At 42.8% G+C, this 25,675-nt stretch overlaps 1 protein-coding gene across 2 annotated transcripts in view; it reads left to right on the forward strand.

Moving 5' to 3' along the window:
- The window catches only part of LOC147619767 (nuclear pore complex protein NUP93A-like), a 110,253-nt gene extending 87,330 nt beyond the window's left edge, over positions 1–22,923 (forward strand). The window contains exons 14-15 of one of the 2 annotated variants that reach the window (XM_086825601.1): positions 16,130–16,421; positions 22,093–22,923. In XM_086825601.1, the coding sequence (XP_086681727.1) occupies positions 16,130–16,421; positions 22,093–22,170 (370 nt within the window). In that variant the 3' untranslated portion in view covers positions 22,171–22,923. The remainder of the gene's footprint in view (positions 1–16,129; positions 16,422–22,092) is intronic. The other variant, XM_086825602.1, reaches the window with a different exon arrangement.
- The last annotated feature ends 2,752 nt before the right edge of the window (positions 22,924–25,675 follow it).

Genomic DNA, 25,675 nt, shown 5'->3' on the forward strand with positions numbered 1-25,675 from the left:
GAGAGAAGAATCACAGTACGAGTAAGAGGAGATAAAGCTTGGAGATTATTGGATGATTTCAATCAAAGGACAAGGTATTAGAAGACTCTATTCTCATATGTCAAGTTCTAAAGCTCTTGTTAACAAGCAAGGACAATGAGATAAACGACAAATTTCTATAAGGTATATACATATTTTGTTTTTTATTTACATATCATTCTTAGGGATTGAGGTATGGCCCCAGCTTCTCTATTGATTGTTACAGTGATCTATTTGATTGATTTACCATTTAAAGTTTGTATTCTTTTAAGCAATAGCATATGCCTTAATAAAGAATGACTTATCGCAATCTCAAGTTGAAATGCTAAAATCTTTGTGAAAAAGATTGTTTTCTTAAAGAAGGTGACATGGATCCTAGTCATATGGTTTAGTGAGTAAATGGATTGTTATCTTGGTTAAATTAAGGTACAGGTACAACTTCTCCCTGCCTTGACGCTGCCCCGTTCTTGTGCTTGTGTAGCCAGACGGCGAAGACGTTAGTAAGGCTCAGAGTTGGCCCATGGTATCCCTCATACCATTGGGAGAATGAGATTTGCCGATTGAGGCAAGTGATTGTGATGATGCTGCCTAGTTCTGAGGGCCCAGGCTAGTGCGGTGAATTAGCCCACCCTAGTATGCAGACATCCCTCTGAGGGGCGGGAGGATCGAGCGATGGAGCCTGAGAGGGCGACAGGCCGGCTTGAGTCCTCGCCAGCGGCCGACGATGAGGTGTATGGTCCCGTAGGGTTTTGCCCAGCATGTAGAGGCTGGAAGGTCGAATTCTAGATCATCGGCAGTATAAAGGAAAAGATTAAGAGAGCCGGTTTGGCTTGTATGGAATTGGTTCATGTATAAACTTTTTATATAATTACATCTTGTCTTTGGTATGATTGTATTGTGTAAGAAGGCTGTTTTAACGAACCTTGTGAAAAAGGACCTTAATTAAGGAATATGTTTATTTATGTCAAACAGTGTGGTAGGATTAATTAGAAAACAAATTGATGCGTGAGTAGGGTGGAAAGTGGGAGGATGGAATGCCCCGACGGTACCATCCTACAGACGGGTGGACCTGATTAGTCGGGTAGCTTTCCAACAGATTAAGTGAAAGCCCTATGCTAGATAAATAGGTTCTCGGGCAACTCTATTCTAGAAGACTAGGCCAGCGCGGCTGTGCCTTGCATGGATGAGGAAAAAAGCATTGCCTCTAGAAATCAAGTCTTGTAGTTGCCCAATTTATGTGATCAATTACCCTATGGGTGATTTGATTTTAGAAGACCACGCTCCCCCTGCGGGATAGAACTAGGTCTTACCTATGAATCGTATCCTTGAATCTTTGTATGGTCAAGGTGTCGATGAGTAGGAAATTTTCTCTAACATAAGACTTAGCGGACTATCTTAAGTGTTTCCCCTATTTTGGAAGGGGGGGAACCTTACAAGTGGTATCAGAGCCGATCTTAGTTGCTAGGATTTGTTTTTCAAAGGTTAACTGTCAAGGGATTAAAACAAGTGATTGTTTATCATATGAGGACGAATCAATCATCTCTACTGGCCATAGAAGTGATTTGAATATCCTCACATGTTGAGACAATCATCTTATGAAATTGTGCTTGTATCTTGGGGGTGCACACGTAAGATATTTGTACAATAAATTTGAGAAATAAGATTGGGGAGATAACCTTTTGTGAGAAAAAAACATAGGGTGATCAAATTAAGAAACTAGTGAGAGACTAAATAGAAGGATAGACCGAAACTTTGTTTAGAGAAATTTTTCAGGATATATCTCATTAACTTGCATATTATAAATTATTAAGATTATAACTCCATTAAGGTTTGCATAGTTGACGTGTGAATGCCATCCATTGGATGCTTTACACTAGGATGATCATCCAAGATCTAGAACCCATCTCAGACAAACATGGGTCTAACTTCGGATGTGTAATTCCCAGAGGATCATGCTCTTAGATGTGTTAATCCCAAGATACTAGAAAACTAATCATCTCAGCTGTGTCAATCCTGATAATCTTTGGATGTGTCAATCCCAAGGCACCAGATGTGTAATTCTTAAAAAATGAAGATCTCACATATATTAATCCAGAGTGCCTTTAGATGCGGCGCTATAATAAGTATTTGATAGTTTTGAACTTTTAATGGATATAATGAAAGAAGCAAGCTTACCCTTGCTCGCGTCTAAAAATCATAAGAAATGCCAAATTAGTTGGAAGCATTGTTGTCAATCTAACGATTGGAGCTAAAAAGTTAGAAGCATTGTTGTCAATTTAATCCACTGGAGCTAGAATCAGTTATGGGATGCCATGAAAGTACACCTTCGTGAAAGGTTTTGTCCTCCTGGATTTCGAGAGGATAAAATGAATGAATTTTTTTTGAGCTAATCCAAGAAAGGAAGACCCTAAAAGAATACCACCAAACTTTTGTTAAACTTCTCCGATTTACTCTAGAGCTGGATGAGGTAACTCTTCTCCGTCGATTCATTTGGAAGCTTAATCTACCTTTGAATAACCTCATCAAGAATATGAAACCATCCTCTATTTTAGAAGCCATAATTATAGCCAGACTATGATAAAGTTTTTATATAGAAAGTGTCGAGAAGGACATGAGTCCTTCCATGTTAATCAAGAAGAGGTCCCCTAATTCAAGAGGAATGTCAAGCCCACCCTGGCTACAAGGAATCATGAGCTCGAGCAAAAAAATTAGGTCAAGAAATAGGAATAGCAGGGTTAAAGATAACCGAATTCAACAAGTATTTCTATAAGTAAATAGATGATTGGTGCAAGATTCATGTGAAGTAATATGCATGATGAATAGAGGTATTCTACAAGACGATACTAAGATTATGAAATCGCTATCATAGGTTGGATTGCGTAAAGGATTGATTCCCTTATGTTTCTCCATGATAATTTGTTAAGTACCATACTACATGGAGGTATAGAATAAGGAATTCGAAGGTTCATATCATATGAGAGGTATATGAATGCATGAAATTAGGATAATAAGGTCAATTAACTTTAAAATAATAAAGACCTTTTGGAGGCATAATAAAACGAGCCAAGCACATGAAATAAAAGACTCTTTAAGAACAATGTTTAGATAAAAGAAGATTTTTACTTAGTGGTGGGGACACCGCTTTGAAAGAGACAGGAGGATTTACTTAGATACTACCCAGCTCGCGAGATGAGGACATCTCGAATCTTTTAAGTGGGGGAGCTTGTAAGGTCCCTCCCAAGCCATGTATGTATGTGTCTCTTTTAATATAGATTTCAATAAGAAAAGAGAGTGTAATTAGAAAGAGTGAGACAATAAGGCTAGAAACATTAGAAAAGTGTTAGAATAAAAATATTAGCTCCAAAAATCCTAAAAGAAATAAGAACATAAGAATAGTTCTATTAAGAGATAAGTATCCCCAAAAATAGAATTTCGATTTTAGGTGATAAGAGGTCATATTTAGAGTACTTTTACACATTTAGAGTCCATGCATACTAAAAATGTGGAAAAACAACGTGTTTCCAAAGATGGCGTGTTTGTGGCTATATACACACGTTTTTGCCTATTCTGCCCGCGTTGGCTTGTAGACCAGATGCCTTCCCGTTCTTTTGACTGGTTATATGACTATATTCTGAGTTTTTATCAGAGAGTTATGGTCGAAACAGTTTGCTGTTTCTGTCAGGGTCTCTACATAGAGAAAACTGTGAGAAGGCAGCAAGTAGCCTCAAGGTAATCCTAGAGTTTGAGATGCATATATCCCTTCATTCTTATCTAATATCTCAGAAAATAATCTTAGATTTCTATGGTCTTTCGGAGGAAGAGACCGAAACTCCATAGCTTTTCTTTTAGAGAAAGAATACTATGCTGTAGACCTGTAGGAGAAGGCTATTTTGCCATAGATCTTAGAAAGAGAGAAGAATCACAGTACGAGTAAGAGGAGATAAAGTTTGGAGATTATTGGATGATTTCAATCAAAGGACAAGGTATTAGAAGACTCTATTCTCATATGTCAAGTTCTAAAGCTCTTGTTAACAAGCAAGGACAACGAGATAAACGACAAATTTCTATAAGGTATATACATATTTTGTTTTTTATTTACATATCATTCTTAAGGATTGAGGTATGGCCCCGGCTTCTCTATTGATTGTTACAGTGATCTATTTGATTGATTTACCATTTAAAGTTTGTATTCTTTTAAGCAATAGCATATGCCTTAATAAAGAATGACTTATCGCAATCTCAAGTTGAAATGCTAAAATCTTTGTGAAAAAGATTGTTTTCTTAAAGAAGGTGACATGGATCCTAGTCATATGGTTTAGTGAGTAAATGGATTGTTATCTTGGTTAAATTAAGGTACAGGTACAACTTCTCCCTGCCTTGACGCTGCCCCGTTCTTGTGCTTGTGTAGCCAGACGGCGGAGACGTTAGTAAGGCCCGGAGTTGGCCCATGGTATCCCTTATACCATTGGGAGAATGAGGTTTGCCGATTGAGGCAAGTGATTGTGATGATGCTGCCTAGTTCTGAGGGCCCAGGCTAGTGCGGTGAATTAGCCCCCCTAGTGCGCAGACATCCCTCTGAGGGGCGGGAGGATTGAGCGATGAAGCCTGAGAGGGCGACAGGCCGGCTTGAGTCCTCGCCAGCTGCCGACGATGAGGTGTATGGTCCTGAGGGTTTTGCCCAGCATGTAGAGACTGGAAGGTCGTATTCTAGATCATCGGCGGTATAAAGGAAAAGATTAAGAGAGCCGGTTTGGCTTGTATGGAATTGGTTCATGTATAAACTTTTTATATAATTACATCTTGTCTTTGGTATGATTGTATTGTGTAAGAAGGCTGTTTTAACGAACCTTGTGAAAAAGGGTCTTAATTAAGGAATATGTTTATTTATGTCAAACAGTGTGGTAGGATTAATTAGAAAACAAATTGATGCGTGAGTAGGGTGGAAAGTGGGAGGATGGAATGCCCCGACGGCACCATCCTACGGACGGGTGGACCTGATTAGTCGGGTAGCTTTCCAACAGATTAAGTGAAAGCCCTACGCTAGATAAATAGGTTCTCGGGCAACTCTATTCTAGAAGACTAGGCCAGCGGTTGTGCCTTGCATGGATGAGGAAAAAAGCGTTGCGTTTAGAAATCAAGTCTTGTAGTTGCCCAATTTATGTGATCAATTACCCTATGGGTGATTTGATTTTAGAAGACCACGCTCCCCCTGCGGGATAGAACTAGGTCTTACCTATGAATCGTATCCTTGAATCTTCGTATGGTCAAGGTGTCGATGAGTAGGAAATTTTCTCTAACATAAGACTTAGCGGACTATCTTAAGTGTTTCCCCTATTTGTGGAAAGGGGGAACCTTACATTTGACAAGAGAATGGGCGTTCCCCATGGAAATTTACTCAGTTAAATTTCCTCCTTTATGAGATACTCTTGCAACTGTTTAGCCATCTCATGCTCTTCCTTGTGGCTAAACCCATATATTTGTTGTGAAGTTGGTAACTCGATTGAATTGTCTATTGTCCTCACTAGGTAGCACCATAAAATTCACACAATATTTGATCTAGAAATTGATGTTCTTTAGTTGATTCATTACATAACACAAATTTCAATTATCATGGGGATGATCATTAAGACATTACTAAATTAAAAAGATTAATAAAACAACACAAAAATTTAATTCTTGGATAAAAAAGTGTTTCATTTATTTCCTTGGTCGTTACCGAGTAACATGTACATCCGATTTTGAATGCCAATAGACATCACCTTGGATTACATATAGTTCACCATCATAAACATAAGAGAGCCTATGAGACCTATAATCTAATTTTAAGGTCTGGCTCTTCTCAAAGAATGAGGATATTCCTCAAGTCACATCTCTATCCTATCAAGTTAAACATGTGGAAGTCCAAAGCCTCCTGATAGTTGTGAATCTAGACTCCCAGCTTAGCCACTATTTAGTCGGCATTGCACCCTTAGCAAGTCTAGCTACATAAATGTTCACTTGCCTCTAGTGTCTGCAACAAGCACAAAGAAGTAAAATTGTGAGTAGAGCCGTTGTCAGATAAACTCCGCACCCAATGGCTGCCTATATATTCTTCAACTTAGAGGACATCCTTCGGACTTAAGGCCTTGGCAATGATAGCAATAGCCAAATGATGAATATCAGCAAGTTGGATCAATGAATCACCTTGTAGTTCCTTGATATGCACTGAGGTCTTCCTCTTTAGATGGGTGGTTGCACTTAAGCAGATGTGTCCTGTGAGAATTTCCCAACATCTCGTAAGCAGCCCAGTCCTCTTCTTGATTCCATTAGAATGCTTCTTGGGATTGATTTTTGTTTGGCTTGGATGTGGCGTTCCAATGAGTCCTTGTTTTTGTTCTTTGTAGGATTTTGCAAAGTTCTTCCGTTTATTAGTACCTCCAGTTTCACCGCGCAAGGGTGACATCAAAATTCTTGGCATAGCATTAGATCTGTAGTAAAGTAATATGGTTCCTTAGGGATTGGGACTGATTTAGATGGTCACTCCCTAGTGGTTGGTTAGCCATTGGCTGAGGTGGTTGGGATTCATCCAACTCGTGTTGCTCAAGAGGTTCCCCAAGTTGACTTCCTTGAGGATCCATGTTCAAAAGCCAAGTAATACTCCTCGAAATCAAATTATTGCGGTGCCAAAAGCCATAGAACTTGTTGGTCCTCGTTAGAGTTGTCCAATCATAGAGCCCATTAGGCTCACTCTTGAGCTGGAGGTTAGAAGCATCTAGACCCCTATGATGTACGCATGGACTAGTCTCAGTAGGGCCTCACATCGAGCTCTTCCTTAAACATACTTAATAATGGAGTATGGGCCTCCTATAAGATAGGTGCCATAAATAGCCGCCAATGAAGTGATAGCCCAAGTGGTGAAGGTAAACGTTTGCCTAGGACCAAGATGTCTTGGGTTCAAAAACTCAACTAGTCTCAGTAGGGCCTTGAGTCAAAGGTCTAATGAGCTTCCCTTAAACTTACTCAATAATTGAGTATGGGCCTCCTATAAGATAGGTGCCATAAATATCCGCCAATGAGGTGATAACCCGAGTGGTGAAGGTGTTTGCCTAGGACCAGGAGGTCCTAGGTTCAGAACCCCGCAAGGTGCTTCCTTAGTGGCATTGCCTACAGGCGGGCACCTATGGGCGGTGAAAAATGGTAACTACATGAAGATCTTGGACCTAAGACTAGTCAGGAGAGAAAAAAAAGGAAAAACAAGGTGCCATAATAGCCAAAGCCTCTAAAAACTCCCAGACCTCTCCCTTTAGTTGCCTAGTCCCATCCTTTGGTTAACCTAACCCATAGCTAGTTATGTTAACCTTGGGATGTAACAGTTGCTAACTTGTGAAAGGGGTAGATGCATAGTCATAAGAAACGTATCGAGGTTTTTTTCGTTTCGAGGTTTTGGGGGTTTTGTTTCGAAAGGTTTCGTCCCTCGGCTAAGAAACCGTTAGGTTTCCAAAAATCAATAATTTCATAAAGTATAAATACTTAAAGAACTTATAATAGCGATCTAAAAATATAGTGTAATGATGAAAAAATGGTGTCTTCTCACACATCTCGGGGAAGCATCCTTATTTTGGTGAGGCATTATGGTAATTTTGCTTGATTAGATGCCACAAGTGGCTCAATCAAGGACTCTTAAGAAATTGAAGAAAAGGTAGAAATTGGGAAAGATTTAAGACATTGAAGGATAGTGTATGAAGAAAAAGGGGAAAGAAGAGAGGAGAAGAAAAGAAAAGGAGAAGAAGAGCAAGGGAGAAGAAGATGAGAAAGAAAGATGAAGAGGAGAGAAGAAGAGAATGAAGGAAGGAGGACTAGAGGTGAAAGAAGTAGTAGAAGATGGAAAAGGGAAGGAGGGAGGGAGGAGAAGAAGAGGGAAGGAAGGTGCTGAGGAGGATATGAAAGAAAAACAAAAGTAAAAAAATCCAAGAAAAATCGAGTGGGTGGGAGGGGGCGGGGGGGTGGGAGGGAAAAACTAAACCTGAAATTTGGGCGAAATTGCCGTACTGGAGAGGTTTCGAGGTTTTTAAAAACTGTTTCAAAGTTTCGAAAGCTAGAAACAGGTTTTTTTGTTACTATGGGTAGATGTAAGGTCTCCATAGACCATGCTCAAGGATCATCTAACCTAGAACTGAAACCCTAACCTAGGTTCGTCCACATCCCTAGCTTTAACTCTAGAGCTTTCAGGACGTTAGCATACTTTCCTCCTCCTGTTCAATTCTCGTCCTCGTGAATGTATAAGGAGACAAACCTATGTAAGCAAACCCTTGGATTGAGGCATGTGTCCATAGCATCTACCCAAGTTTACTGCTTCTTATCTAGGCCAATGTAAGACTCCTCTTGTAGACCCTGCTACAAAGATCGAATTGTTTACTATCTCTCATCCAAGGCCCATTAGGACATTCGGTCTTTAAAGTGAAACAAGGTCTACGATAAGAACCCTAGCACATACCCACAACACACCTCAATTGTCATATCAAATGGCATCCTGCATTAGTTGTAGGCAAACACTAGTCCACTTAATGTACAAACAAGTCGTAGTGCCATGTACCTCCGGTACAATATTCCAACCACAATATCTCCCTTGTCCAATCCTCATGTAAGACTGAACAGAGATTGTTTTTTCACGCATAACCAGTAGATACTAATGGCTATGCATAAAACTCCCCATCAATTTCTGCATATGTCTCATGTTCTCAAATAGCTTGAAGATACTATATGGCTCAAAATAATCTCATGGACGTGCGTCCACCCTGGCGTATCTTTGATCAATTGACGGCTAGAATGTAAGGTCACCACATACCACAGTGAAGGATCATTTGACCTAGAACCGAAATCCTAACCAAGTTTCATAGACCCGATATCAATTGCATCGCATGACCACAACCTATTGTGGCTAGCGACTCACCACCCAACCGTAGACTCTCTTGGACCCATCCCCGAGTTTCAAGTCTGATAGACACTAGCTTGCTTAGTACCGATGCCCCAACCTAGCATCCCATACCACTAGGTCGAACCACCCACCTTGTAGCTCCATGGTCATAAGGTCTTGCACGCGCCTGGTAGCCTTGTTGTCTAATGTGTGGATACCTCAATAACTCATAAGTGCCCCCAAGGTCACTTATAAAGCAATAACTTAGCTATAATTGGCCGTTGCTTTCTTTACTTTTTATTTGTAGAGTTTTAGCCTTTATTAGCCCTAGGCTTTAGTTACAGGGTCTTAGCCAATCGAGACTCATCTTGCTAGCACCCTTGGCCCACCTATGAACCCTCTGAGTCCCCACACCCTAGCTAATAAGCCCTTAACCCTAACCTCGGTCAGTCCACATCCCTAGACCTAACCCTAACCCTAACCCTAAGGGTGTTGGCATGTAACAGTCGTTGGTCTGTTTATGCTTGTGATAGAAATCGGGGAACCCATTGGCCAAATCAAGGAGTGTCTATGTGGGCTTGCCATATAATCGGCTCATACTGATTTTCTTTGCAAGGAGGTAGTTACTTCAAAAAATATCAAGGTGAGAGGGACTCTTCTTCCACTTCCTCTGCCACGAGGAAACGCATGTTTGAATCATCTCTTTTCTATGTCAGGATAGTGAATGTGACAATGCGAACGAGACCCTTGATTTCCACCTTTACTTGGCTGAGATACTAGTCTTGATAAGATGCTAGTTTTTCATGCTGTCAATGTAGAGGTATTGATAAAGAAGCCATTCCCTTATTTCTTTGATTATCGGTTGATCCCTCAGCTAATACCAATCTCAGGGAAGGAAGAGGGTCAGGCATGTGTGATTGGAGCATGTCATGTCGGCAAAAAAAATCTTGGATGTGTCTCTATGTGGTGGAGCGTCTTGATGCTATGGGTCGGGGGGTGTTTGGCTGGTCGAATGGATCGTGCTCTCTTGCTAAGAACTCCTCGAGGGTACGGATATGGGTGGTTGGCTCTGAGGCATTGGTATGGGTGGTGGAAGGAAGAGGGTCAGGCATGTGATTGGAGCATGTCATGTTGGCAAAGAAAATCCTGGATTTGTCTTTGTGTGGTGATGCTATGGGTCGGGGGCGTTTGGCTGGTAGAATGGATGGGGCTTTCTTGCTAAGAACTCCTCTGGGGTACGGGTATGGTGGTTGGCTCTGAGGCACCGGTATGGGTGGTGGACTTTGATGTGGATGCATGTACCACAAAGAAATTTGTGATGGCTCTCTGAGAGGTGTCCTGTCAGGGATGGGGCCTGTCTATTAGTGTGCTACCTCAGCACTACATCCCTGTGTCGTTTGAGCTCCATCAAGTACATGCCCAAGCATCTCTGATTCTCATATTGTTTCACTTGACGTATGCAAGTGACTCAAATCCGTCTCTGAAAAGGCAGTGGAATCTCCCCTATATGTCGTAGTAAGCCAGACACCTAAAGTGGTTCTAAGTGTATAATGGGCCTCATCCTCTACCACTCCCGTGGTGCATACTCTGCATATCCAGTCCTCCTATGGGATATTCTCGGCTCTGCCAGTCTCTACACTTAGGTGGTAAGAGGATACCCTCAGCTGACCAATCACGATATGCATAGCATGTGAGATGTGTAATTGTTTGTATTCGGGGATCTCAATGAATCCATTCTCGTGAGCGATCTCCGTAGAACTCTCACTTCTTACCAATCTGTGACAGCAGCAACACCCATGTATGATGTATGTGTAGTCTGAATATATTTAACCGGAGGATCCGGTTGAACTCAAAAGACCCAAAGGGTCAATGAGACCAAAAGTGTTATTTAGTTCCACGAGAGTACTAATCTATGGAAAGAAAAGGACCAAAAGTGTTATTTAGTTCCATGAGAGTACTAATCTATGGAAAGAAAAGGACCAAAAAACTGAAAAAGGAAACTAGCGTTCAATATAGGGAACATGTGTGATAATACAGGTAGCCATGTGCAAGGTATCAGTGTATACATATTGGATTATGAATGAGAGAGAAAGAGAGAGAGAGAGAGAGAGACAGAGACAGAGAGAGAGAGAGAAATGAAATGAAATGATATATTAACGTCTTCAAAAGGCCAAAATGACCTATGAGACCAAAAAGGTTACAACAATTGGTGGATCTGATACAATGTCTGTGTAAGAAAAGCTAAAAACAACTAAACAACTAACTGAAACTGAAATAACTATGAGGAAAAGTATGGTACTAGGAGCTCCTAATGGATAACATCTGGGAGGAAAATTCCAGCAACAAAGGTAAGCATCATACACATCACTATCCAAAGATGTCTCTCATCGGTGGATGGCGGATATCCTCAATGTCCTCCATGGTGAGTACTCTGACTGGATGTCTCCCATGTCGTGCCAGTATGGTTTTGATCCTCTGTTGTAGTCTCCGCCGGTGTCGAGATGGGCCTCTCATCTTGGGGCGCCTGGACCGCCCCAGCTCTATAGCCCGATCAATCAGTGTACCTCTAGTGTGGCTATACTCTGGGGCTAGCTGCAATGCCTGCTGGCCTGACTGCTCAATCTCTGGTCGAAAGAAGTCTGTAATCTGCCTCTGTAGGTGTCTCTCCCTCTCTGATCCCCTCCCTCTCAAGAGACCCTCTCTATGTCTACGAAGCTCCAGCAAGGATAATCCGAGGCATCTCTGATCCTGGTATCTCATGACTCTAGGAAGTGGTCCGAAACCCTCTCTAAACAGGTAGTGAAAACGGCCTCGTATCTCATAATATACTGGACAGTGACATATGTAATGTAACTCTGTCTCTGGCTCCATCTGGCACAGCTGACAAATCCTGGCCTCAGCTGGTACTCCTCTGAATCTGCCAGTCTCAATCTCTAGCTGGTGTGAGGATGTGCGCATCTGACCAATAGCACACCGTACCCCATGAGAAAGATGAGTATCCATGTAGCTGGGTCTAATCTCAAACCCATCCTGCGTGAGCTGGAGACATCTTCGTACCAAGCTCGTGTGTCGGCTGTATCCATGTCCTCCTAGTGTCCAGCTGAATCAAGTCCTGCGTGATAAGTTTGGTAATCTCTGCCCGTGTGAGAGAGGGAGGGTGCATCCAGGTAGTACTGAAATGGAGGTAGCCTGTCCATACTAAAGCCATGCAGCTGGAACCAAGCTGTCATATGTGCATACCAACATGATCCGTCTCCCTGTGATGCCAACTGTCGTGAAGACTCCAGGGCTAAGCGAGCATATCTGTCTCTAGGGAGAGCCCAAGTGCTATGTATAAAGGAGACTGATCGAGTGAGTGCCTCTACTACCAAGGGGGGGGCAGCCATCTCTGCACGGATAATATCATGTGGTATGGAGGCCTTGGCCCTAATCATCCGAGAAATCATAGAAATCAAGGGCCTCTCTATCCATCAGTGCTACCAGCTCGGCTGTGGTGATCCACTGAGGGTCCCCATATCTCCACTCCATACAGCATGGTTGAAGTGACCAAAGTGTCAAAGAGCCAGAGCTTTGTTCGAGGTTCCTGAAACTGAACTTGCGAACACATCGTCTCTAGTCTCCCCAATGCTGCATAAGCTCTGGTCAATCTGGTCTCCGCTGCTCTCCTCAAGGAAAATAGTGGGCCACTAAAAACCACACCAAGGTAAGTATATGCATCTGTATACTCCACTGTCTCCTGACCATATGTAAAGGTGGTTACTGACCTCCTAACCCACTGTGCTGTGGTGTTAAACACTATCACCTTGGTTTTACCAAGGTTAACAGACAATCCACTGTCCTGTGCAAACGTGTGCAATGCATCCAAATGACGCGCTGGAGAATCTGAGATCAGCACAATATCATGAGCATACAATAACAACGGAATCCATGTCCCTGCTAGTTGTGCTCCTCTGTCACCCTCCCGCTATACTTAGCCTGAAACCTCATCCACGTACATGCCAAATAAGGTGGGAGAAAGGGGGCAGCCCTGTTTCACCCCAATAGTGGAGTGAACCATCTCAGATATACCCTGAGTAGTACGTACCTGCCCCACAACTGTCGTGTATAAAGCCATGATTCCCCAAATCAGCTCTGTGGGCACTCCCATCTCCTGTAGTCTGCGCATCAGTCTGGCTCTCGGTACTGTGTCAAAAGCTTTGCGGAAATCCACAAAGCAACAATAAATCCTCCTGCCATATAATTTGCCCTCCTCAATAATAGCTCTGAGTGTCAAGATATGGTCAAGAGTGGAGAAACCTCTCCTGAACCCTGCCTGCTCTGAACCTTGCCTGCCCTGATGCACGTATGCCCCCTCTCTGTGCCCATCTACTCAACTCCTGCTCAAGAATAGATGCATATAATCTAGCCAATGTGTGACCAATCATGATGGTACGATAATTCCCAGGAAGCATGGGATCCCTTGACTTGAAGATAGGCACAAGCGTGGACATATTCCAAGATTCAGGAAAACCCTCACACATGGCTCGGTTAAACATCATAGCAATAAGCTCTGCAAGCATATCTCTGGCATGAATAAAGTGTTCTGCTACCAAACCATCATGATCATATGCTCTCCGAGTCCTCATCCTGTCAATAGCTTTCCTTACCATCTCAGCAGTATAGAAAGCACATGTCTCTGGGCATGGCTCCGATGGGTCTAGCAGGAGCGGCTGTCCTGCTGCTGTGTACAGGGATGCTACATACTCACCCCAAATCTCTGTGGAGGTAATGGTTGGTGATGGTGAATGCTCATGGAATAGTCTACATGCCTCGCCTGAGTCCTGACTCATAAATAACTGATACAAATCCCTCTCTAACTGAGCAAGATAAGCCCTCTTCTTCCGTCGCACTAGGTGCCGGAAGGTAATCCGTGACTGTCTCTGAGTGGTAACACCCATGAGCACCTCTCTTTGTAATCTGATCCTCATCTCTCTGCACTCCTCATCATACCAACTGTTCTGGGGCATGTTCCCAGATCGTCTCCGTGTAGGCTGACTATGGGGATATGCCTCTGATGCTGCAGCATGAAGCGTCTCTATCAATATCTGAGTGAGCTCATCTAATGGCCGTCCCGGCTCCTCGGCACATAAGCGTCTGTATATCTCATCCATGTACACGGTGTCAGTCTCCCTCGTAAAGGTATAACGAGTATGTGTGGAGACCTGTCCCAATGGAGCTGTGCTGAACTGAAATGTGAGAGTGAAGGACAAGATAGCATGATCCATTGCTATTCGAACCGGCCTAGTACCTACCATAAAATCCTGAAAAGAGGGAATGAGACTGGGCTGAGCCATAACATAGTCCACTGTACTTGCACCATGCCTATGTGGAAAGCTAGTGAAACCGCCCGATGTCGGGAATCTCTGTAGGCCATTCAGGATGGCCAATCCATGTGCAGTCCCCATGTTTATCAAATACCGCCCATACACTGTATGTTCCTCATCCTGTGAGAGTCTAGATAGGCCCATATCCCTAACATCAAGCTCTCTCAACATCTCCTCTGAGGTATCATAAAATACTGTCTGGTTATGGGCGGTCCTGGTATTGAAGTCCCCCAGGAGAATGATGTCACCATTCCTGGAGAACTCCCAAATGTCATCATCCAAAATAGAAAAGGGAGACTGCCCGCTAGGTGATGCATACATTGATGTACTAGGAGCAAAATAGCATATAGCAATGTAGAGATATCTGCCTGTCTCTGCCCTCAGTCTAACCCACATGTACCTAGCTTGCTCATCTCTGCGGACTATATGTATCAGTGGTTGTAGCTCCTCTGTAAACAATACTGCCACTCCTCCTAAGCCCCGTCCTCTATGCTCTGAACGAGTCTCCTGTCTACAAGCTGTCTCCCATCGGTATCCACTAACATGTGGCATGGACTGTCCAGGAGCCTGATGCGTCTCACAGTAGAAGATATCCCTCCCAGTGAAACTATCCTCAAAAGCCCCTACATCAAGGTGTAGAGATCCATTACAATTCCAAGTAGCAACTTTGAGTGTAGTCCCATAGGTCTCACGCCGTCATGAAGAGCGCCTCTCCATAATCACCACTCTACCATCTCTATAGAAGGCCACTTTCCCTTTCTCTCGGGCTGCCCTTATCTCTGGCATAACTTCTTTCATGTGGGCAAGTTGCGAGAGAGTGAGGTCATCCCGTCTTCTTGAGTATAGGACGTCTCTTCAAGAAGTCCTTCTTCGCTTCCATGGAGGGGAAACGAATGATAAGTGCTCTCTCCTTAGAAGATTCGCCACTACCTTCTCTCTTCTTTCCCACTCTCCATGCCTTTGTGTGCGTGGCTTCAATACCCATCATAGAGAAGAGCTCCTTGGTTTCCCCTTCCGCATCATCACGGTCTTTTAGACCGGACACTCGTACATGTAAGGCCCGGGTCTTCCTCCTTTGCTCCTCTTCAAGGGTCCTGTTGATGATGGTGGGAGTGGGGATGGGTGGCGATTCTTTACCTTTCCCTTTCTTGGCGACCTCGATCCATTTCTCCGCCTCGTCCATCTTCTTTTGTGTCTTTGTGATCACCTCCATCCATGAAGATGTCTTCTCTTTATGTTGCTCCTCCTCCTCTCGAATGATCCTCATTTGTTCCTTGATGGTATTAAGCTCTTCAACAAAGGAGGGCTGAAATTTTCCATCCTCAAGCTTGCTTTTTGAAGTGGCTTCCAACTCCTTTTTGAGGGCTGAGATTTCAGCCGCTTGACTTTTAGCATGCAAATTGGCCTCCACTAGTTCCTCCTTTAAGGCTGAAATCTCAGCCTCTTGCTTGGAAGATCTCTCTTCGAGCTCTTGGATTTTGTCAAATCCCTTCTCGAGTTTGGAGAGGTGGTTTATGATTGCGGTAACGGAAGAGTCGACCATCTTCTTGTTTTCTTTGATAATTGTGCCGAGCTTGTCCTCCACCTTCACGAGCTCCTCTTTAAACCCGGTCTTGGCCATGACTTTTTGCAGAACTTCCCACAGCCAATGGACTGAAAATTAATCCATGACACCAGTGCGAAACAACAGCAACAGGGAGGGGGGGGGGTCAAGTCATGTAGGGGAAAGGGAAAGAGAGGAGTTTCAGCTGAGAGAGTGAGTTATGTTGCTGCCTTGGGGGCCTGAGCAAGGGCGGGGAGAGAGAGAGAGAGAGAGAGAGAGAGAGCTAATTTTTAGTTTGTTTGAATATTACAGCACACAAGACAGGGAACTGATTGCTGAAAGGCAGACGGCCTTGAGGCAGTTGGAAACAATATTGGCATTCCATAAGTTTGCAAGAAATGGAAAATACACTGATGCACTAGTGGAGCTTTCAAAGTTGTCTTTTCTTCCTTTAGATAGTTGGAAATATGATCTAGGCAATGAGTTTTTACACACAGTATCTCCAAGCATTCAATCTTGCATACCGGATCTCTTAAAGGTTGCCCTCATGTGCTTAGATAATCTTCCTGACATTGATGGGACAGTCAGGGCAATGAAGTCCAAGGTATGTGCTATCCATTGTATTCCGATGTTTGAAGACTTTGGAATGCCCTTTTGTTTTGTGCATTGACGGAAAACCTTCTGCCACCTTGCCAATAATTTAAATGCATGTCTCTGTATAGTTGAAAGAGTGCAGGGAAAAACTGAGTAAAGGCGAGTGCTACATATAATCAGGCCAGTATCTTAGGTTTCCTTCATGAAGTGCTCCATCATCAAGTTTGCTGTAGCTGTGCTCTAGTGAGTGACTCTAGTAAGTTTCCTCAATAGTCTCAGCCCAAAACACATTATGCAGTCCAAATAACCTTAATTCAGCCGGATAATTACTTGATTTCTCCAATTAAATCAAATCGCCACTCATGGCTTTGGAAAGGGATTTCTTCTCTGTACACCTCCCATCCATGACCCAGCCTTGCATGATAGCTTATCTTTGTGACCCAGTGCACATGAAAAAAATGGGCTGCTATTATTTATTTGCGCTAGCTTGCGACTCCTCACTGGGATTGAACAGTGACTCGAGGTCCTTCACATGCCGTCTTTGAATTCTTCTCTCACGGGCGGTACACAGCAGTGAGCACACACCTTGGCTGCCTCAGGAGTCGGCCCTCTCATCTTGCCTGCCTATCGTCTTGGCTGCCTCTTGAGTCTTAGCATTCGTGCCTATTGTAGACTGCATTTTATTTCTTTATTCCAGTGAGTAGTCTCTCTCTTTGTTCCTCCTGCTCCTCATCACTTTCATCTTCTTCTCCTTCAATCATCAATCATTCAATGGCACCTAGAGCTTCAGGCAGCAAGCAGAGGCATATGCAAGTGGAGGTGCCAAGAAATCGAAGTGCAGATATTGCAAGCAAGCAAAGACAAGAGGTGCCAATCGTGTGCAAGCTCATTTGATGCATGAACATGGCCATGATATGGCTTTTTGCCAATCAGTTGCAACAGAGAAGAAGTTACAGGAAAGGCTTGATGTATAGGTGTGAATCCCTCTTTTTTTTTTGCGTCTATTGCATCTAGTGGTACTTATGCACAGGTTGGGAGTACCGACTGTACTCCGGGTAAACCTCTTGGGCCTTTTGCTGTCCCCACGGCATCACCATCGTGAGGTGTCCAGAGAACTATTCCTAGTTCATGGCATCCTTGTTGGAAGTGAGAAGTTGCAGATGCCAGGTTTTTCTTTCATGATCACATTGCATTCAATGTGGCAAGATCACCATATTTCCAAGAGATGGTCCGTGCAAGTGCTGGATTTGGACCCACATATACTCCTCCATAATCAGAGACTTTGAGGACCACTTTGGAGAAAGAGGCCATTGATGCAGCATCAAAGAATATTCATGTTGGGTGGAAGAGAAATGGGGTGTCTCTTATCACTGATGGCTGGAGTGACTCTTGCTCTTGCACCATCTATGGTATTGTGGCGTATTCATGAGGTGGTGTGCATTTATTATCCTCACATGATGCATCTGAAACAAGGAAGAGTTGCGATGTGCTTGTGGAGGAGTGGGGAAAGGCTGTTGACACCATTGATCAAGAAGATGTGATTCAGGTCATAGGAGATGGAGAAGCATCAAATATAGCGGGAGGGGAAAGACTGGAATTGAGGTATCCCCATATCACATTCACTCCTTGTATTGCACATGTGCTGAATAATTTGCTGAAGGACATTGGGGATTTGCCATGGGTGGCTTTTGTCATTGAGAAAGGAAGGGAGAGAGATTGTCGATTTTATCACTCGTCACCACTACATTCTCTCAGAGTTCAGAAAGTGGTCTCTCCAAAAGGATATCTTAAAATACTTTGAAACCGGCTTTGCCTACAATTTTATTATGTTGGAGAGGCTTCAAAAGGTGGGAAATGTTTTGAAACAGCTGTGGGTGAGTGATCAATGGATTAATTGGCTCACCTTTGATTCAATTACAAGTAGAGCATGCTACATAATGTGAATCGTGATGCATTTTGGGCTGATGTGGTCCATCTTAATGTTGTTGTGACGCCCATCATTCACATATAAAGGATTGCAGACAACAAGCAACCTTGCATTGTCAAGGTTTATGCGGACATGGACAAGATGATAGAGGGCATTAGAGAGGTGGAACCTAATGAGGGAAGGCAAGAGGAGTTGAGAGCACTTTCCCAAACTCGATTGGATAACTACTATTCACCCTTGCATGCAATTGGTTTGTGCTAGATCCAGAGTTCCACAGATGCGGCCGAGAGATTGATGAGGAGGTTGTAGATGGCTTGGAGAAAGTATAAGGAAAATTATTGCTAGATCCTTCCCCAAGGAGGTGTATCAAAGATCAAGTATCAATTTATAGAAGCAGGCAAAAAAGATTTGGTTCAGTAGATGCGCAAAGAGACATATGCAGTGTGGGTGCCACCTTATGGTGGGAGGATTATGGAGCAGGGAATCTTGAGCTTTAGCATCTTGTCGTTCGTATTTTGAGCCAAGGAGCTAGTTCCTCTCCTATTGAGCGTAGCCACATTGCCTCAAAGAAGCAGAACCGACTTGCTACACAAAGATCCAATGATTCGGTTTATGTCTTTGCAAATCTGTGACTACTTAGTCAACTCTACATTCCGGAGGCAGAGGGTTTCATTGATGTTCACCCTTCTTCAGATTCAGATGATGTTGCAATGTAGATGGACATGGGCCATGATGATGAGATTCGGAGCTCTTCCAGAGCAATTCATGATGATTTAGTTGCTGATCTTGACATTTGATATGTTGTACTTCATCTTTTAGTTTTCTGTCATTTGACATTTGGGATTCGCTCGTGCGCATTGCATCTATCTTTGTAGCTCTTGCGCATTGCTGCCTCTCTTTGTATTGTTTGAAGTTTCAGAAGTTGATTGTGGAATCTGGATCTATTTCTGTTTTTCTTGAGTGCTCAAGTCTCATGATCAATGGCTATGTATAATGTATCGTGTTTGTCATGTTTTAAATGAAAGATCAAAAACTTTCATAATATGTGTGTGTGTGTGTGTGTTGATGTGGCGTTCCCATTCCCTAAGCCCTAATCCCGATATGCCATTCCTGTTCCGGACAGCATGACCATTCTCGTTGCATTGTGACTATGTTCTGAAGGTTGATCCCCTTTTTAGGCCTCGAGGTTTTGAAGTACAAATTATTGCGTAGGCCTTTTCCTTGAAAATTTCCCTTACAATTGATCACCGCATCCACTGGTCTAACCCACTAGAGTTCTGATTTATGCACCCACCCTAGGGGAACATCTAACCTGTAACACTTAGTCCCTCTGAGGAATTTTATGTCCTTGGAAACAACAGTAGTGAATCTCTTCTTTAAATTGCTTACCTTCTTCAAAATTGTAGCTTTCCTCTAGCCTATCGCTTTCCTTTACCAAATAGTCTAAATACTTAGTATATTGAATGTGTATTCCTGACATCATCTGAACTGTTTTATCAACTAAACAAGGGTTTCACACATGTACCAGATTATCTTAATCGCCTAATTTTCTTCTAAGGTGATGTAGACGAAAACACTAGATGTACTATACATCCTTTCGGTAGCATTACTCACCTATCTTTCTAAGCATTTTGAATTAGTCACAATACCTAGGAGAGTTTTGGGCATTTGCTGGTCTTTAGGGTTTCCAAAAAATCAAGTATTAAAAAAATACTTTTTCACCTTTAGTAAGTTCTACCCCTCTTGAGTGTCTTACATAACTTTTTTTGCCCCCTTAAAGAAAGATCCTTCTATTAGTTTTTTAAAAAACATTTGTATGAAGGAGACTACAATTTTTGAAGAGTTAAGCAATTAACAACCTGCTGAGTTGGTCAACATACAAAAAGAGGGAGGCCACATCAGGAAAGAGAGATGGGACACCTCTGTAGAGGCTGAAAACAAAAAACACCACCACCCTCACTAGAGCAAGAAAGACGCACAGGAAGGCTGTGGCAAAAATCACTCTCTAGGTTGCAAATAGTCCAAAGGTAGGTCTGCATGCCTAGGGAAAGAGGATGCAGGGTCTATGTGATTCTCTCAGTTTGTGAGATTTTGGAGCTGGTTTCGGCAAGGAGTAGTGGCAGTCCGTCTTCGCGCAGAGGGAGAAGCTGATCGTGTGGGCTCGAATAGTGATAGCTACCATCAGTTTGTCACATTTTCTTTTGGGGCGACACTCTCAGTAGGAAGGAGAAGGTGATAGTCCCAACGTCATGCTTGGTGGATCAGAAGTGATGCACAACTACACAGATGGGAAGAGGGTCTACTACCTACACAAAGTTACTCGTCTAGACGGAGAAGCACTTGGCCATTAGAGCACCCAATCATCCCAGGAGCTCATAGTATTCTTTGCAAGGCCAAGTAAATTGTAAGTGGAAAACCAGTCATGCTAGCCTGTAGGTGAGTGTTTGGACAAAAACGTTTACCTCCATATGGTGAAGTACACATGAGAGAGCCCCCCACACACCCCCCCCCCCCCATCCTTTCTATACATGCTCAACATTTTTGTCTTCTTCGCAAAGGCAGCCGAGTCACACCTTTTCAATTTAGGCATGTTGACCAAGGCTTAAAGAAGGGCAGCACCTATTGGCAACTTTTTTTCTTGATTAGGCGGCCCCTTTTTCAAAGCCTTTGTGGCCTAGACTTTGAGAGCTTTTAATAGTTGTCTGTTTGTAGAAAAGAAGAGGTGAATTGGCTGCACAGAGCACCTGTGCGCAACAACAGTTTCAGCCTCAAATACACGACATCTGTAAATTCTCAGTCCTACAGATATTCATTAGATGACCCCGATTGGTACGCAGTCCAAATAACCCCAATTCAGCCAGGTAATTGTCCGATTGATTCAATTACACAGATCAACATTCACATCTTCATTGTGGGCTTTCTTCTCTCTATTCACCTCCCATTCATGACCCAGCCTTGCAAGGTGGCTGATCCTGAAGCCCTCTTTTGGAATCCCCACAATGGGTGCTTCTATCACATGCTTGAGTGGCTCCCCCCTCGTCCAATTGATGCCATAAAGTGGCCAATTGGCTTCTAAAGTTGAACGCCCCCCCCTATTGGGCCTTCAGCTGTAGACATACAAAGTAATGCCTAGGGCCTTGGGCATTTCGCATATCACATTATCCGTTGCCCTAGGCCTCTAGACGCCCTTACGCACCCGGCCCTAGTGAATCTTGTTAAAATCTCTCCTGAAACAAGCAATGGAATGACCATTATCAACTTCTTGTTAGAGCAGACCATGCAAGGCCCATAGTAGCTCATGCATACCGGTTTAGTAACCTCCCTTAACGGACGGCTCTTCTTCCACCTCCTGGAGCATGTTGCTGCAAAAGGAGAAGAATTTTTTATTCTAGTCGTCCGTTGGTGGTGTGCTATTAAAAAAAAGTGACATTGATGGCATTATACGGGTCTCCCAATATGCCTCATGAGTTGGTTTCTGTTTTAGTATATGAAGTAGAGGGCCACTCGTCTCCAACCCTTTTAGTGGATGACTTGGCCAAGAGGACCAAATGCCTCCCAAAACAGGCAATGGAAGAACCCTTATCAGCTTCTGCTTAGAACATATATATGCAAGGCCCAGACTAAATCATGCATACTGCTATTAAAATAAGTGTTTTTTCCCAAAAAAAAAAACTCCTTTTTAAGTGCTTGAACAAAAGTATGGAGTCTTGTGTGTTGCTGATGCAATCTTATAAGCCCTTTTTTCTTCTTTCAGATTGCAAACTTTGTTGCCAATTCTTTGCCGAAGGGTTTACCTAATGAGCTCTATGAAAGAGTTGCCCGAATCCTCTGAGGAATCGTAATGCTTCTGTACAACAAAAGAAAGTTTTATGCTGGGAGTACGTTCATAGAAGAAGAGGAAATTTTTTGGAAGAAATAATAACAGGGTGGACTCTGGGAGTATTTTCATAGAGGCAGAAATCTTTACAGGGTAATGGACTCTGGGAGTAAATTCATAGCAGCAGAGGGTCTGTTGTGGAAGAAATCGTTAACAGGTTGATGGACTTGTGGTATCAACTTCACACCTGTGGTAGATTGACTTGGCACTGTCTAATAAGCAGGGAGTATGGAAGCAGTTACAACTAGATTCTAAACCTTTTTATTTTCTCCTTTCATTGAGAGGAGTAACTTTTCTGTACATGAAACTTCCCTGCAGAATTTTTCTCTACGCTTTATATTGGTCGTTGATGATGTAGTTGTTGGCTGCAAATTCTGTCTTGGTTGTGGGCCTAAGGATTAGCTGAGCAAATAGTTTTTTTGATGCCTTAAATATGGGGATTGGCTTAGGCACAGTGGTTGAAGAACCATGTTCTTCGATTGCCAGTTATTGTCTATGTAAAAACTTTTCTGGAATTGTCAATTGATGTATGCTTGGAGTGAAGCTCATCAGGTAAATCCAAACTTTCCATAGGTTTGCTGGCTTAGTCAAATTTATGCTGATGTAATGAAATGGTGTCTTATACACTAACAAAGGGGTGGATACATTAAGAAGGTTGGGCTGTTGATCAACTTTTTCATACATCAAGAAGTTTGGCCTGTTGATCAACTCTTTTATATGAGCAATGTGGTAAATTACCTTGTGTCTGAAGGTTGTCACCGAAGAGTTCACAGTGTCAGCTTCTACTTTCCGAAACCTGAATGTTTGACTAATTTGATTTTATGAGAGTTGATTTGCATTGACCATGCATTATTAAAGTTGTGAAGAATCAGCCTTACTCAGGGTTTGCTACTCCTCGTACTTTGCACTAAGCAACTTGAGAAAATGATGGCGAAGCTCAATGAAGTACAAGCCTAGACACCTTTAATCTTTATACTGCTTAATCCGCACGTGTAATGCTCCTCCATCTTAATCTCCCCAATCTTGAATAACTTGCATACTGAGGCCTCTCGTGGGATGTGCACCTCTCCCTAGGTCAAACTCAGCTCAGTGAGAGGACAATCTCATTGCATGTGATGTGTTTGTAAAGATACTTTGGTGCCTCATCACCTGAAACCCTCAAGATGTGCTGTCTATTGGAGTCAAGCTTGGTTGAAAGCTCTGGCAATGATGCCCATGTCTAACTCATGTAAAGTTGGGTCAAGTCGAGGTGGATGATGTGGTTGGAAGAGCGCCAAGAATGGGGAGTCTAGGTTGTGCTCAAAAGGGAGGCGGTCCGTTTGATAACCATGCATGTCAAACTAGTTGACAATCTGTGAGTACATCTCTTTTTACAAATTTTGGTTGGTTTCCTCATGAAGATGAGGATATAGAGAGGGGAGAATGTTGGAAGGTCATGGCTTGGCGGGATATCTATAAGTAATAGAAGACTAGGGCCATTCTCATGCCTTCCCCACCAATTTTCAGTGGCTTGGAATGGATTAGAGTGGTGGAGGTTAAGATCGCAGTGGCTTGAACACTGTTGGGATGGGTGGCCTCCGGCGAAGTGGTTCCCAATTTATAACATGGTATCAGAGTTAGGGAGGGCATGTTGGGATGTTAGTGGAACTGGTTGACTTGCCAATTCCTCTCGATGATGTTGAACAAAGACTAAATGTGTGTGTGAGAAGATGGACAAGCTCGTTGTTGACACGCCAGGTGTAATCATGGGCCAAAAAGAAGACGGCTGTGTGTATAAATCCTAAGACCAACCATGACATCACTGACAGTGCAAGAAGCCTTTGAGCCCCGTATCATCAGAGCCTTTGGGTATCATACTTCTTGGCTGTCGAGGGAGGGTGTTGGAAGGTTGTGGTCAAATTGTTTACATCCCACACGTATAGTCTCAAGCAATGGGATCATCTATAAGTAATAGAAGACTAGGGCCATTCCCATCCCTCTTCACGAAGTTTCATGGCTTAGAAGGGATTAGAGTGGTGGAGATTAAGCGCGCAGTGGCGTGAACACTACTAGGATGGGTGACCTCTTGGGAAGTGGCTTCCAATTTCCAACATGGTATTAGAGCTAGGGACCCTGTCGACTTGCCAATTACTCTCGACGGAGTTGAGCGAGGGTCGAATGCGTGTATGAGAGCAGACAAACAAGCTTGCTGACATGTTGGGTACCTAATCATAGGTCAAAAGGAAGATTGTGGTACCAATCATGACATCACTAACAGAGCGAGAAGTCTCTGAGTCCCATATTGTCAGGGCCTTTGGGTACCCTACCTCTTGGCCGTCGAGAGGGAGGGTGTTGGAAAGTCATGGCTTGGCCGCCTACATCCCACTTCATAGAGTCCCAAGCAATGGGATCATCTCTTAAGTAAAATAGAAGACAAGGACCATTCTCTTTTTTGGGGTTAGTAAGGGGGTAGCATAGCTTCTATGGAAAGGAATAGGTTGTAGTTGATTTAGATGAAGAATGGAAGAGATGATCAAACTAAAAAGGAAAAAGAATAAAAGAATAAGTGGGAGTTTTTAAGGTTATAATTGTATTGATGGATAAAGAAAGATGAATTTGAGTAGAAGGTTCTTAGGTTTAAATTGGTGGATCACATTAAGAAAATTATTAGAAAGAGAGTTGACTCTAACAAGAAATGGGTGATACCTTAAGCCTTTGATTGGTGTGGGGCATGGTGGTGAAATAAGTGGTGTTTGTGTGTGTGTGTGTGTGTGAAGGTATGGGCAAGTGATTGTCTATTATGCTAGGGAATAAAAGATGTATTAATAATGAGAACCAAAATATGGAGAAGATTAGATAAGTGGTGTGTGTGTGTGTGTGTGAAGGTATGGGCAAGTGGTTGTCTATGCTAGGGAATAAAAGATGTATTAATAATAAGAACCAAAATATGGAGAAGATTATATTAGAGTAATTTAAGTAAATATTGTATAAGGTAGCAAGGTAGAATTATGTATAGGCGTGCAAGAAGGATTAGTGGGTAGGTTTTAGGTTTGTTAGTAATAAGTAGTGGAGGGAAGCAAACAATAAAGTTAAAAAGGTGAAGTTATTTTTGCAATCAAGTGGCAAGGGAGGATGATAAGGACTTGTGAGGTTTGATTTAACAACACATGGTTAAAAAAATTTGATATGTGTGACAACAATAAGTTCATTAGGGTCTAGGTGTAGCTATGTTGATTTTCCCTTAATAACATTGGTGATCTAGCTCTTGCACATGTCCTAGATTTTTTGGGGGTTCCATGTTCTTGATGTTTGAACTATTGATCAACTTTATTATTCTTTTTTTTTATGACAATTTCGTGAGTTGTACGACACATGGAACCCGTTTTTTCTTCCTTATTTAACTTTCCAATGTGTCCACTTGTTAGTGTTGTGGAGCTTCCTTGGATTCCTTAGATGCCTCCAATGTGTAGTTGCTTTATAA

This window comes from Cibotium barometz, chromosome 32, assembly GCF_041138505.1.
Source record: "Cibotium barometz isolate CiBa-2024 chromosome 32, ASM4113850v1, whole genome shotgun sequence".
Taxonomy (NCBI): Eukaryota; Viridiplantae; Streptophyta; class Polypodiopsida; order Cyatheales; family Cibotiaceae; genus Cibotium; species Cibotium barometz.